Here is a 15,358-nt window from a genome sequence, read left to right on the forward strand (position 1 = left end):
CCTGAATCCATACGTCACGAATCGCACCATAGAGTAAACACAATGATGCAGTGTGTTTTGCAAGACTCTGTTAAAGAAGAGTAAGAGTCATTAATCAACTTGAGTTTGAAAGAACAAGGGCACACTATACAGACCCAGTCAATCTTTTTGTGTGCACTTCGACAATCCTCTATTTGACTGTTGTTTGCATGCATGCAAAGTACTGCTTGGAGCTGGCCCATCTTTGAAAACACACACACACTTCTGCAAAGCACATACACATGCAGAGTCAAAGTTAAAATTGAAGCATATTTAATGTAACCAAAACAAACAATAGAAAGTACATCTATGGTGACAACATTTGATGACATTATACATATCAGTTTCCCATGACATGAAAAACTAAATTGGCAACTTTAATTAGACCTCCCCTTACCGAACACATACTGTGACACTCTAACATCCCCCCCCCCCCCCCCCCCTCTCTTTCTCTGTCGGACACACACTCGCCTTTCACAATCTTACACTAGACGCAAAGTCTGTTTTGAAATGATTGCTGTTCACACTAACATCCATGATAAACTAAAACACAGCAAGTGCATGAGAACGAAGTAGCACTGTCCTGTATTTTGCAAGTGTCACTGGTTGCAGTATCCACATGAAGGCCAGCACTGTACAAACACTTTGACTGAAAGCAACAAAGCACAGTGCTATTCTCCACTGATGTCTAACCAGGGATGATGTCCACAATGTTCAAAGCAGGCATCCCTTGATAGACACACAATGATTCATGCAGGTGATAGCGAAATTTTAAACGGTCGAACAAACCCGTCTTCATTTTGTGAATTATAACTCATTCACTCTAATCTTTCACTGAGTTTTTGCCCTCTTTTTCTCACAAGCTTGAAACTGTTCTCTACAAATCAGCTTTGGTCCATGTTGCTGTGAAGAGAATGCCACTTAATTTTGCAAGAAAACTTCCAGTGAAACTTTTTGAGAAGCCTTCATTTGGCAAGAAAACTCTTCCAGTGAAACTCTTTGCAGAGACGATGCTAACTGTTCACGGCACTGTTGAGAGCACTGGATGTCATGTCTGTGATTGCACTTCTACTGGTAGTCGTCCATGCGGTTCTGCACCTTTGCGATGATCCTCTCCAGCATGCGGCGTGCCTCACACATGGGGAAGTTGCTCATGTCATAGTACTGTGGGGCCATCTTGATCAGCCTGCACACAAATAAGATTAAATAAGCATGCAGGTAAACCAATGATAGATTTTCTCTCTCCGTCTCCCTGGAAGCGTCTTGTACATTCTTTTAATCACAAAGGTTTGTGACAAGATAAGTATTCTCTGAAATTACACTTCATCATACAGATTTTATATCACTAAAGTTTTCTGTGAAATTACACTTTGCAGAAAATGTCAGTAGTTTAGAAAATCTAAGCTGTGGGAGTCTACAGCTGCAGTGACCACACATGATGTTCTTGCTTTGAGCACTTTTCAATTTACATTTCAAGGTGTGGTGAAAGTTTAATGTTGAATCAATGGGCAAAACTCAGAACTTCAAAGAACCTGGATGATCAATCAATTGTTGTCACTGCTACTCACCACTCTGGCTTGATGTCTGTGACGGTACGGATGTAGTTCTTGGTGGTCAGCACGAACTCGTTGTACAGCACCCACTCAGGCTTGTGGTCCAGTACTGTGGACGGGTGAAGCTGCACCACCTGGTTGTCCTTCACTGTCAGGTAGTGGCCAGTCCTCTCTAGGTGAGCAATCTGTTAGGAAACAGGTATGAATGAAGTACATTGTCACAGATAGGTAGATACACAAGGCACACGTGCAATTCTACCAAGACTAGACACTACTCTTTCTGCTTGCTCGGGGATAAGGCCAAAAGATGTTGCCCGACGAAGCAATATCCAAAAAGAAGAGTGTGCTTAACATAACCAGGACAAAACTGTGAACACAATATTGTTCTTTGTTCAGAACAAAGGTGCACACTTATACTTTTCTCTCCTAAACTCCTGCAGAGTCCTGTGTTTTTAACGCTAAAAACTGACAGATGACTTTAACATCTAACCCTCTAAAGTTAGGTAGGTTTCAACATAACCAGGAAAACACAGACACACACAATTTCTCACCTGCATGAAGAAGCCATTGACAAGTGCCCTTCGAATGTTGAGATAGTAGTCCCGTGATGTGAACTCTGTGGAGGAGCGTTTGAGGTTGAAGCGATCCATGATGCGAGCCAGCTGTTGACGTACGTTATCAGCCGACTTGAGAGAACGGTAGTTGATGAAGTTGTCGTAGCACCACTGGGGGTCCTCATGGTCTGAAGCAGACAATGTCACTGACCATAAGTAATGAGCAGAAAAGGCTACTTGGCTCTTTAATCCCATGCTATATGTAGCACTAACCAACTTCAAAATGGCACTTAAAGCTTCAAGTTTTAAATTTTTAAATTTCAATCAGCAAATAGCGGGTGTACATACGGTTGTCTGATATCCTTCAATGTGTGGATGCTACCTCTACAAATAATACCTTCTCCTGCTTGTTTCTTCGAAGACATAGCCCATTAGCCCTCTTTCCGAAATCTTTTTGTCAAAGGTACAACTTTGAGAACAAATATTCCACTCTCTCTGTGTTTGGTCCAGAAACCTATTCCCAGAAGCAACAAGAAATATATATATAAAAAAAGGAAATTTTAGAATTTGAAAAAAAGAGAGGAGAAAAAGAGAAAACAGAGAGAAAAGAATTCAGAAAGAACAAAAAAGAAACACAAAAAGAAAAAGAAAGGATTCGCACTCACTCTGCTTGAAGGCATGGTAAACGTTGAGGAGCGTTAGGTGGTCACCGTCGATGTGGGCAAACCTCATCTTGGCCTCGTCGGCTGCCTTCTTAGCCTCCGTGGGACGCACGAAGCACTGTGGCACTAAACACGTGTGGGTAGGGGGCCCCGCGTCCCCGGCCCGTTAGCATCACCTCATCTGATACACATCGCCTGACAATGACACTAACTGGGGGCAATGCACTCAGCACTTGCACCCCGCACAAGGGAGTCGACCAGCTTCCATCAGCACTGCACTATCAGCTGCAATCCTGCGGTGTTGCTATTCATCTCTATAACGTTTCTATACTTTTTATTCAAAGACAGTTCAACAGGCTCTCCATAACAATCCTATGCTTTTATCAAAAGAAGGTTAAACAAGCTCTAACTGTTGGCAACATGAGTGAAAACTGTTAAGTTTAGACCTTTTAGAAACCAAGTAAAAATAATGCCTGCCACAGAAAAAATATCAATACATTTCTCAATAGTCCTTTCCTGAAACAACTAACGTTAACACCAAAGTACTAAAATCACCACTAATTTCTAAATGTTCAGCCTTGTCTTCTGCTCACTCCAAGTGCCCCTTCAGCAATACTGAAAATCCTTATTCCTAACGACATTCACGCCTCCCCTTCCCACCAGCAGCATCAAGGATGTTGCGGTTATACCTGACAACATGGCGGTGATGGAGAGGATCTCGTTGCTGCAGTTGGAGTCGCAGGAGGCGATGACCATCTTGGCTAACTGAGGGTCCAGTGGGAACTCGGCCATCATGGATCCCAGCTCGGTCAGTTCACCATCGTCGTCCAGTGCCGCAAGGTAGTTCAACAACTCCAGCGCTCGCATCAGTGTCTCTGGGGCTGCCAACACCCATATATGTTTATTCCATTTGGAGACGAATACGCACAAAGGATGCAGCAAAATAGTCATGCATTTGCATATAAACACAAAAGAGTCTGGCTGACAGAAGCTTATAAATGTATCAGAGTATTTCACATAACGGTTTGAGTGAAGTCCATAACAGGGTAGCTACATCATGTCTTGAAATAGAAAAGCACTTAACCTGGATGCCACTGGGCAAGTAGACTGCAAATTCTTGCTTCAGAAATGTCAATCCTAACTGCAGCTATGTATCATTGCAGTACAGCATGATCCGCTTACTGTTAACTCTGATGCAGTGGCACTGTGGTTATAATGAACAGATTTGTAATTTAAAAGCATTTCCACACTTGTTCTGGATTCAGCTGGCTGAAAACTCCTTACCTAGAAGTTTACGATTCTACCATGCCTGTTATCAGAGAGAAATTAAAGCGTGTCGGTTTATGTCTATGACTGTAGACTCCCTGCAGTTTACCTGGTGGGTCCATGAAGTCAAAGTGCACCAAGTCATCAATACCCAGCTTCTTCAGCTGCAGCACCACTGAGCCCAGGTTGGAACGCAGGATCTCTGGATACGTGTTCTCCTGCATCTCCGATGTGTACGCCTTTTCTGTGTACAGGCGGAAACATTTGCCTGGCCTGGTACGCCCGGCTCGACCTGCACGCTGCTGAGCGCTGGCTTTGGAGATGGCCGTCACCAGCAAAGACTCCACGCGGATCCGAGGGTTGTACACCTGGGGAACACCATCTCTATGCAATACTTTTTGTTATGTTTGATCCGAGGGTCGTACACCTGGGAAACACCATCTCTATGCAATACTTTTTGTTATGTTTGATCCGAGGGTTGTACACCTGGGGAACACCATCTCTATGCAATACTTTTTGTTATGTTTGATCCGAGGGTTGTACACCTGGGGAACACCATCTCTATGCAATACTTTTTGTTATGTTTGATCAGTGATCGACAAGAAGAAGAAGTTATGTTTGATCCGAGGGTTGTACACCTGGGGAACACCATCGCTATGCAATACTTTTTGTTATGTTTGATCCGAGGGTTGTACACCTGGGGAACACCATCGCTATGCAATACTTCTTGTTATGTTTGATCCGAGGGTTGTACACCTGGGGAACACCATCTCTATGCAATACTTTTTGTTGTTTGATCCGAGGGTTGTACACATGGGGAATACCATCTCTGTGCAATACTTCTTGTAACATGTCTTCCTTGGAAAATTGCCTCTCTGCAATACATTTTTGCATGTCACGATGTGTCTATGTGATAAGAAATATGCTAAAACAAGCAGTAACTTGAAATAAAGACACTTGAAAATTTTGCATCTGCTAGCAGAGCAAATGTGTCTACCTTCTGTTGTTGGGAGCTTGTGGTCAGGACACCGCCCGCCCGCCCACCCACCCACCACCACCACCACCACCCCCGTTTTCTTTTGGTCAGTGTTGTGGTATCTGACAGCACAGCCATCTAATACCTCACCATTATGTGCATCTTGCCAATGCATGGCAACACCACCCAAAACTTACCTTCTGTTTTGCAAAGCCAGGATCTATCACAAAGACGACACCATCAATAGTCAGTGAAGTCTCTGCGATATTGGTAGATACAACTATCTTGCGTCCGACTGCCCCGTTAGGTTTGCGTGGAGGAGCAGCTTCAAAGATTCGTTGCTGCATATTTGGAGGCAGTGTGGAGTACAGTGGTATGCACTTCAGGTCCCCTATTTCTGGTCCCAGGTTTTCAACCTCACGTGCTATCCTCTTGCACGCTTCGTCAATTTCCTGGATGACACAATGACATTAAGATGAAAATTTACTAACAAATGAAAAAGCAGGAAGAAAAAAAACAAGTCGCGTAAGGCGAAAATACAATATTTAGTCAAGTAGCTGTCGAACTCACAGAATGAAACTGAACGCAATGCCATTTTACTCGTAGCATCGTCAGGCCACCGCTCATGGCAAAGGCAGTGAAATTGACAAGAAGAGCGGGGTAGTAGTTGCGCTAAGAAGGATAGCACGCTTTTCTGTACCTCTCTTTGTTTTAACTTTCTGAGCGTGTTTTTAATCCAAACATATCATATCTATATGTTTTTGGAATCAGGAACCGACAAGGAATAAGATGAAAGTGTTTTTAAATTGATTTGGACAATTTAATTTTGATAATAATTTTTATATATTTAATTTTCAGAGCTTGTTTTTAATCCGAATATAACATATTTATATGTTTTTGGAATCAGCAAATGATGGAGAATAAGATAAACGTAAATTTGGATCGTTTTATAAATTTTTATTTTTTTTTACAATTTTCAGATTTTTAATGACCAAAGTCATTAATTAATTTTTAAGCCACCACGCTGAAATGCAATACCGAAGTCCGGGCTTCGTCGAAGATTACTTGACCAAAATTTGAACCAATTTGGTTGAAAAATGAGGGCGTGACAGTGCCGCCTCAACTTTCACGAAAAGCCGGATATGACGTCATCAAAGACATTTATCAAAAAAATGAAAAAAACGTTCGGGGATTTCATACCCAGGAACTCTCATGTCAAATTTCATAAAGATCGGTCCAGTAGTTTAGTCTGAATCGCTCTACACACACACACGCACACACGCACATACACCACGACCCTCGTTTCGATTCCCCCTCGATGTTAAAATATTTAGTCAAAACTTGACTAAATATAAAAAGACAGGGACCAGAGAGGTTTAGCAAATATGGCTTAGGATTAAAGTAAATTACTTTTAAGTGTACAAGGTGGATAGAACACTGTTCGTGTAAATGCAGCTTTGCCCGAAGAGGTGCAACGTATACTTGAAATCAAAGGAAGGGAAATAACTCAATCCTGCTCTGGCGCAGGTACCAAACTAAAACAGCTTTTGTTGCACCATAGAACTAGGAAACTAACTTCTCTTCGTTACATTAAGGCGACCTATTCCAAAGACATACATCCCCCCCCCAGCACTTTTCTCACCTCAAATTCCAAACTTTCTTTAACGTGGAAAGAATGCATACAAGATACAGATCCAACAATAACTATCTCCAGGCAGAGTACCAAAATAGTATGAAGCACACACCCTATGTATGATACATGTAACATCCATGGCAAGTCTTAATCCCAAAGAAGCTCATTTCCTCACCTCTTGACCAGTGAGAAAGAGTAGAATGTCACCCTCCTCCGTTTCACACATGTGAATCTGTAAAACTGTGCGGATGGCAGCCTCCAAGTAGTCACGTTCAGGCTCTGGGGTGTAGAAAATCTCCACAGGGTGGGTACGTCCAGGAACACTCATCAGTGGTGCGTTATCGAAGTATGTCTGTTGAAAACAATAGCAATGTTTTCAGTTCATCCCGGGCCCAAACAATGGCTTTCCCACAGTACTGTTTACAGACTTGGATACAATCGGACACAAAATTGAAAGAACTTTAGAACTGGCAAAGTTTCTGTCCCCCCAAAATATCAGGAAAACATAATGCAATTTCACTAATTTTCATTTTAAGAATTTGTGCGCCTTTATTAAAACAATCAATAATAAAGCAAGGACATTAATAACCTCTAAAGTCATCACAACACCATTGACAGATCTGACTGGTTGTTGTAACTGTGCGATTTGTTTCTACGATACCTTTGCTTCTTGCACTTTTTACATAATCAAAATCTGCAAAATAGCACGGAAAATCACTACATTGTACTCACCTGAAACTTTCCTGCATCAAGTGTGGCACTCATGATGACAATCTTGAGCTCAGAATGCTGCTTGGCGATCTCCTTCAGCAGACCCATGAGAATGTCTGTAGCCAGCGTACGCTCGTGAGCTTCGTCAAGCAGTACCATTCCGTAGTTCTCCAGCAAGGGGTCAGACATGCCTTCACGCAGCAACATACCGTCTGTCATGTACCTGGATTGAACACAGACAGCGCACAGTGCAGTCATTTTGCAGAGAAATTACACAGTATGTTAAGAGAAATTTAAGTCTTAACACAGATAGTCTTAATTGAGATGGAGGTAAATTTACTGACACCACGAAAAGAGCATCAGAGAAAAAGAGGTCTTATAGTGGAACGAGTCTGATAGTAAAGGGTCTTAAAACAGCTTTAACTATCCTAAAATGAAGAAGCAACTTTCATCCTGGAAGACCTACTTCAGGAGAGTCTTTGCGGAGGTGCAGTCTTCAAAACGAATGCTGTAGCCAACCTCCTGGCCAAGACACACGTCCATCTCCTCTGCCACACGCTGGGCTACCGACATGGCCGCCACTCGACGGGGCTGGGTGCACGCCACTGCCTTCTTTGGGTAGCGAGCACGCACCCACTCCAGACACCACTGAGGGATCTGCACAGAACAGAAAGACAATGCAGTCAGTGTACCAGTTATCATATTGCTATATTTAACAGTCATCCCCAAGTAGAATTCATTATCAGTGCTTGTTTCACTGGCGACACATGAGCCACAGGCTTTTAAGGTTTTTATTTTTATTGTTTTAGCTTTAGGAGAGTGGAAAATACATTTTGACACATACACTGCACAGCTTTCACAAAGATAACCTGATAACTTACCCTTTATCTGCACTGTTCTTGAGTAGCAAATTTACTTTCCCTCTCCGCTATACATGTTCTTATTCTCCACTTTTTGTTACCAGTTAACTGTGCTTTCAAAAGTGATAAGATTAAGAGCTGTGAATTGTGTACTCACCTGTGTTGTTTTGCCAGAGCCTGTCTCTCCCACCAACACAATAATCTGATGCTTGGACACCATGTCCATGAACTGGGGCTTGTACTCCCACACCGGAAGCTGGGAACGCTTGTTGAACAGCTCATAGTACCGCGGTGTGAAGGGGAGTCCTTTGAACACACATTGGAATGACATGTTTGTACTTGTAGGCGTGAAAATATCAAATTGGGTACATAATATATAACAAACACATAAATATACTTATCTTTAAAGTACAGTCTTCAATGATACATCTTATTATATGACCATGTCCATTGTAAAAGTGTAATTTTGTAACCATTTCCCTTTGCCCAAGTAGTAAACTGCTAGGCAATGTTGAAAATGACATGGCGCATAAAGTGTCTCATCACTGTTCATCAACGTTTCTCATGGGTCTGCATTTTCACTAATTTAAATTTCATTTTTGAAATGTTAGTTTCGTCCAGCCGGACAAGAACTGTTTAACAGCTATAAACAAAGTACATTAATTTTTATTGTACATTTATTGATTGTGTTAAAATGCCTAGACAATATTGTTACAAAGTTCATGTTGTGTTGTAAGTGCAGTGTTCTATAGGTTCTTATGTTATTGCCTGTTCACGGCGTGAAAAAGTATCCATTTTGTTCCAACTTTGAAATTATGTCACCAGCGACAAATACGGCACTACAAGATAGGTATACCTTTGACGTAATAACTTTTGAATTCGCACGTGTACATTTGTTTTGATTACAATCAAAACAAAAGTAGATCTAAGCTTGAATATAAATTTTATCTTTGAAATATTTGCTTTGTGACTCGTAACTGAATTAACCATGGTATTGTGTTGCTTAGTAATTGATGCATGAATTGGCGTCTCGCAGAATTACACGCCCCTGAGGAACGCCTGGCAACAGGTCGAAAATTTGGACTGCCACTTGAAATTCTTTGTTTGGCTTTTCTTTTATATATATGCATTCAATGTTAAACTAGCATTTCATTCATTGTTAATTTGTAACGCGCGGAGAGCACAATTCTTCGTGGTTCGCGCTATATAAGCTCTCATTATTATTATTATAATTACTAAAAGATACATTCCTTTTCATGTATTGTCGCGAACCTTTGGAAGGAAGCAAAGTCAGTATTCTGAATCCTAACTTTCTGGGTGTGGTATGGTTTCACACATGTGATTGTCACTGAAACCTACCTGTGAAAGGATTCAGTTGAAGAGTTGGACGTGGGATGTTGAACTCTTCAAACACAGACTTCGGCTTTCGATCTTTCTCATCCTTAAACCGATCACGCCTGTCATCATCTCTTTCTTGATCTCTGTAAATATATAAGTATTTAATATAACAAGAAGAGCAAACGCTCGATCGAGTCACTTTCGCAGTTCTGAATATTATATGAGGCATCAGATGGACAGGAAGAAATTGCTATTCACAACACAATGCATACCTGAAGCATACCTGTGACCTTGAAAAAGGTCAAAGGTCACCAAAGCAGACGTCAAAGTGTAGAGGTCACTGGGAGTCACGTTCACATAAAATTTGAGCCCGGTCACTTTTATAGTTTCCGAGAAAAGCCCAACGTTAAGTTGTGTGTTGCCGAACAGAAAAGGCTAGTTATCTCCCTTGTTTTTCTGATAACGTTCGTAAAAGGCTACAGATGTAAATACTTTGATGTAAAGAATAATCCTACAAAGTTTCAATCACATCCGATGAACTTTGTCAAAGATATAAAATGTCTAATTTTTCCTTTGACGCTGACCTGTGACCTTGAAAAAGGTCAAAGGTCAACGAAACCATCGTTAAAGTGTAGAGGTCATTGGAGGTCACGACTAAACAAAATATGAGCCCGATCGCTTTGATAGTTTCCGAGAAAAGTCCAACGTTAAGGTGGTGTCTACGGACGGCCGGCCGGCCGGACAGACTAACACTGACCGATTACATAGAGTCACTTTTTCTCAAGTGACTCAAAAACACTTGCAATAAACGGATTGAAAATTGCACCAAAGTAAATCAAATGCAAGATCCCACTCTCACTCATGCGCTAGAGCCCCCTGCAAATATAATCAATGAAACTAATCAATTACAACTGCTTTAAAATGATCAGCTGCAGCATGCCAAACATGATGTTCCCTGCAAAACAATGTAGCATCAGAAGGAACGATGGCATGGCTGATAATGTTCTTCTTCTAAAATCAACTAAGCTCCCTTAATTACTCTTTACTGACAGTGACAATAATGAATTAACATAGAGCTAACTGCATCATGCATGAGGACACTTATTTTATATGAAGTCTTATATCGCGCGCGTATCTCCAATTGTCACGACATATGTGATAATACAGGCTGATGGAGACACAGTACTGGACTTCATGGTGTATCCTAAAGTGCTCGGCTGACCTCGCATGCATGCATGGCCCCGACAGTCCCATACTCGTGCTTGGGCAGCATGTCAAATTTCATTCATTAATTTCGTCTACTTAAACTGACTACCAATACGATTACTGCACCAGATATAGAGGGAAACCAAACTTGACATTTTAATACCGGACCAAGGGCAAAACATGATGTTCTTATCCATTCCTGAGGGATCTCTTACTCTTAGATGAAGTTAAATATCTGTTTTCCGCGGAAAAGTCATGGAATGGTGGACTGAGCAAATGTACATGTGCGCTTGTTGACACAGGCAGACCGCTTGCATCGACTTATTACGAGCGTAATGAAAATTTCGTGACTTTGACGTCATTACTAGGTTCTAAACAACGAATTCATATCTTTCACCTATAGTTTCTTTTGCTGGAACCTGAGTCCCCGACATCCAGTCGCCTCTTCGACATGTCTGCCTGCATTGAAATGACGAGTTTACCTCATTCAGTACTATCCGTAGCCAATGAGGTATTTTGATGTGTTGAGAATGCTGGGATAGTTTTCTATTGTGACCTTAGGTAAGCCAAGGGAGGTTACTAACTACGCAGTTGTACATGCGCTCTCGCGGATCCAGAAATCATTGGGGTTTTGTGATGGATCGTCCTGCGACTGATGTCATGTTGATGATGTTCGTGTGGATGTACCTCACACATGTTTATTTGTGTCTTCATAAACATGAGAAATTTGTTTTTCCAGGAAAAGTTGAAATAAATATTTTCATAGAATTAAAGTGTTTCAAAGAAATCCAATGCATGTAATTGTAAGTGTATGTTTTGTTAAAAATGCTTGGAGCTCAGTCCACAGGCGGAAGGTATCGTTCACTGGACCACTACTTACATAGAAAGTAGTCTTTCTATGTAAGTAGTGCTCAGTCATGCCCTCACATGACATGTCATTAGGCAAAAGAAGAAACCCAAAAAGTTTCCGATGACAAGTCGAAAAAAAATAGTTACTTTTATTTTATTTTATTACATTTACGATTTAGTCATTTTTGGCTCACGTAAGTGTAGCCTATGCGATCGTAACTTTGTCTGTCTGTGCGTGCGTGCGTGCGTGCGTCTGTGCGTGTGTATGTCTGTGGTAGAAACTCTAACATTTGAAGACGTCACATTACATTGACGTCACATTATGACGTAAGAGGGTCACGCGAAGGAAGTACTGAAAGTCTCGGTCATTATTATTTTGAGCGCGCCGAGACTAGTTGGCAGTCGTGTCCTTGTAAGTAGGCTACATGCAGACAGACAGATCTAGATCTAGTGTCTCGCTTTCTTGCAGTTTCACCTATGCTCTTTCTGTGTATGTGTGTGTGTGTGTGTGTGTGTGTGTTTGTGTGTGTGTGTGTGTGTGTGTGTTTGTGTGTGTGTGTGTGTGTGTGTGTGTGTGTGTGTGTGTGTGTGTGTGTGTGTGACGGAGTGATTGAGTTTGTGTTACTGTTTGTCGATTTCTTACGTGAGCCTTGATGGCTTCGCCTCTTGTTGTCTAAATGTTTCAACATAGACCCGGAATCGAGACAAGGGAACCGGTAGTATGGTGTGTGTGTGTGTTTGTGTACACTGTGTTTGAGGAAAATGACTGACCGATCTTTATGAAACTTTACATCAAAGTTCTCCCAGATGATATCCCGCTCTTGTTTTTCATTTTTTTCGATAAATGTTTTTGATGACATCAATGATCATATCCGGCTTTTTACAAAAGTTGAGGCTACACTGTGGTGACATCACTTTTTACTCAAATTTATTGAAATTTTGTCAAACTATCTTCAACGAAGCCCGGCCTACAGGATTGCTAGGAAACTTAAGATTCAATTAAAAGGCATTAAAAATCTCAAAATTCTAATTGAAATAAAAATTTTAGTAATAGACCTTTTCGGTATCTGAGCAGCTCTCGCGAGACACGCTCTTTGTTATGCTTTGAACATCGCGAGAACTTCGAACCTTGGCTTGTGCAGCTCGCACGAGATCGCTGTACCGCATGCTTTGCTATGCTCTGAAGTTTGCGAGAGATTACGAGAGCTTGGAATACCGATACCTGGTCTATTGATCCAAAAATTATGACTTCTTAATCTTTATTATTTCCTGAATACAAAAATATATAGATATGTTATGTTAGGATTAACAAGTCGCGTGAAGCGATATAAAAACATTTAGTCAAGCTGTCGGCATCAAAGTAACAGATAAACACCAAAAAACAGTAATCGCCGAGACTATGTTAAGAAATTCAATCCCATAGTCCGGACTTCGTCGAAGATTGCTTTACCAAAATGTCAATCAATTTGATTGAAAAATGAGGACGTGACAGTGCGGCCTCAACTTTCACAAAAAGCCGGATATGACGTCATCAAAGACATTTATCGAAAAAATGAAACACATCTGGGGATATCATACCCAGGAACTCTCATGTGAAATTTCATGAAGATCGGTCCAGTAGTTTTCTCTGAATCGCTCTACACACACACACATGTATACATACACACGCACATACACCACCACCCTCGTCTCGATTCCCCGTCTATGTTAAAACATTTAGTCAACACTTGACTAAATGTAAGAACAAGCTCAGAAAGTTCAAAAGAATAAAGAAAAGTGCACTTTCCTGTTAAACAGTAGCGCTTCTGTGCCATTCACTTCAAGCTATCGCGGAATCTGCAAAGCTATTGTCTTTGTGAAAAAAAAAGCAGTGCGTTCAGTTTTATTCTGTGAGTCCAACAGATTGACTTAATGTACAATGTATTAATTTGCTTTACACGACTTTTTTTATTTTTTATATTGAAATATTCTTATTTTTTATTTACATAGGTGCAAGTGGATTTAAATTGGTCGGCTATTGTGCCAGTTGTGTCCCCTAGATATCGGAGAAGAGTAACTTTCCTGGTTAAGTCCACAAAAATTGAGTTTTGTCATTTTTACTTGGGTCGGGAGATAAGGGAATCTGAAATATTACATTGCTTTTCTTGGCCTTTTCAAGAAAGCCATATGTCATAATTTATTCTGTAATCATGATTACTTACAAACAGAAAAATAAAACAGTTACAAGTATAACAACAATAACAACATTTTATTATCATGTCTCATGCATTCTTTATTTGGCTTTTCATATAATTATATTTTGTCTTCCATTAAAGAGCGGGTTATCATAAATATTACTAGCCATCTCCTTGGTTATCTAATTCAAAAGTAGCTAGAATGCGGCATACATTGTCTTTTTATTAAAGGCAGAATTTTTCTGAGTACATGTATTTGAACAGGCAGCTCATGTCAGTTACATGAAAACTGTCAGAGTTAGCAATGGACGTTTTCCGGAAATAACTTGCCAGAATTTTCAAGCTTCGTGGAAAAGTTGTGCCTGAATTTTGTCAGTTAAACAATTCAGGTGGTCGAATAGTTAAAGGCACAGTAAGCCTCCCGTAAACCATCACAGATACTGTCAGGCTTTTACACACAGTACAACACACTTTCATTAAAACACTCACTGCTTTTGAACATCCTAGGTGCCCTCCGTAAAGAGTGAGCAATTTTCAAAGAATTTATTTTTGCGTGGTTTATCTTACCCCTGAGCCATCGCGAACCCGTGTGATCCAGTTTCCTTTTTTCACAATGTAGTCGTCAGTTTGTGATTTCAATGCGACTCGCTGTAAGCTTATCTGCAATAGCACATTATTGTGTACCTCTGAATCTAAACGCAACAAACGGCTGCGATTCACACGAACTAGAGCGGTGGCAGTTGACTGTTCAGAGGAACGGGCGCTAGGCACAACCGTCATCTGCTACGAGAAAGACGGTTTGCGTGACACGTTTCCACGCTTTTCTTTTTTCAAACTTTCGAATTGTACTGATCTTGTCTTGATGAAAAAAGAATTCTTTTATGATTTAAGAATGTTTGTGTAACAAGCTGTCAATTTATTATCTAGATTTTATAAGTTAATTCTTGCGCTAAAACGAGGCGCCTGATTTGCCGATCAGACGGTCCACGAAAATAAATTCTTTGAAAATTGCTCGCTCTTTATGTAGGGCACCTAGGATGTTCTCAAGCGGTGAGTGTTTAAACGAAAGGGTGTTTGTACTGTGTGTAAAAGCCTGACCGTATCTGTGATGGTTTACGGGAGGCTTACTAACCAGCAATCCCAGGGAATAATCGACTCAGATGTGTAATAAACATAACCAAGTTTATGATTTGTTGCGGCAAGGATCACTTGCACCGAGTGATCGCCAACAACATGATTTGCATTAGGTTGTTCGAGTTTTATACTTGGTGTCACACGAGTTTGGGAAGCACGCGTGCTCAGCGATCACTGGAGGCCAACGCCAGTGAATCGTGGCTCCGATCATCGAACGGTCACTGCATAGCATATACATCAGTCAGTTATTTACTGTGGTTGCTGGTTTTAACTGGTCGACCACGTGTTATTGCTTGACTCACTAAAGTGGGGCGCAACTCTTCCACAATTTAACAAATCCTGTCCTGACAGAGTTATTTCCGTACATCGCCTATTCAACCAGAAGTCTGCCTACAACTGGAGATGATGACTTAACTGCAATGCA

General features: G+C 41.0%; 1 protein-coding gene across 1 annotated transcript; it reads right to left on the reverse strand.

Moving 5' to 3' along the window:
- Positions 1 to 274: 274 nt before the first annotated feature.
- Positions 275 to 11,307, reverse strand: LOC138982183 (putative pre-mRNA-splicing factor ATP-dependent RNA helicase PRP1). Its single transcript, XM_070355410.1, has 13 exons — positions 11,175 to 11,307; positions 9,593 to 9,714; positions 8,391 to 8,539; positions 7,840 to 8,030; positions 7,395 to 7,596; positions 6,838 to 7,014; positions 5,227 to 5,481; positions 4,163 to 4,421; positions 3,477 to 3,668; positions 2,791 to 2,913; positions 2,123 to 2,313; positions 1,587 to 1,756; positions 275 to 1,204 (listed from the first exon to the last, which is right to left on the reverse strand). Exons 1-13 carry the CDS (start codon positions 11,240 to 11,242, stop codon positions 1,087 to 1,089), a joined length of 2,217 nt encoding a protein of 738 aa, XP_070211511.1. The 5' UTR covers positions 11,243 to 11,307; the 3' UTR covers positions 275 to 1,086.
- Between the last annotated feature and the right edge of the window lie 4,051 nt (positions 11,308 to 15,358).

The sequence above is a fragment of the Littorina saxatilis genome, linkage group LG12 (genome assembly GCF_037325665.1).
Source record: "Littorina saxatilis isolate snail1 linkage group LG12, US_GU_Lsax_2.0, whole genome shotgun sequence".
Lineage (NCBI taxonomy): Eukaryota > Metazoa > Mollusca > Gastropoda > Littorinimorpha > Littorinidae > Littorina > Littorina saxatilis.

Bases quoted from the DNA above. Each gene is read 5' to 3' on its own strand.
- LOC138982183 (XM_070355410.1), bottom strand. From the start codon at position 11,242: ATGCAGGCAGACATGTCGAAGAGGCGACTGGATGTCGGGGACTCAGGT. The intron at 8,031-8,390 runs GTGAGTACACAA...TGTTCTGTGCAG, and splicing joins GCTCTGGCAAAACAACACAG to ATCCCTCAGTGGTGTCTGGA. The intron at 1,757-2,122 runs GTGAGAAATTGT...GTTTCCTAACAG, and splicing joins TCAATGGCTTCTTCATGCAG to ATTGCTCACCTAGAGAGGAC.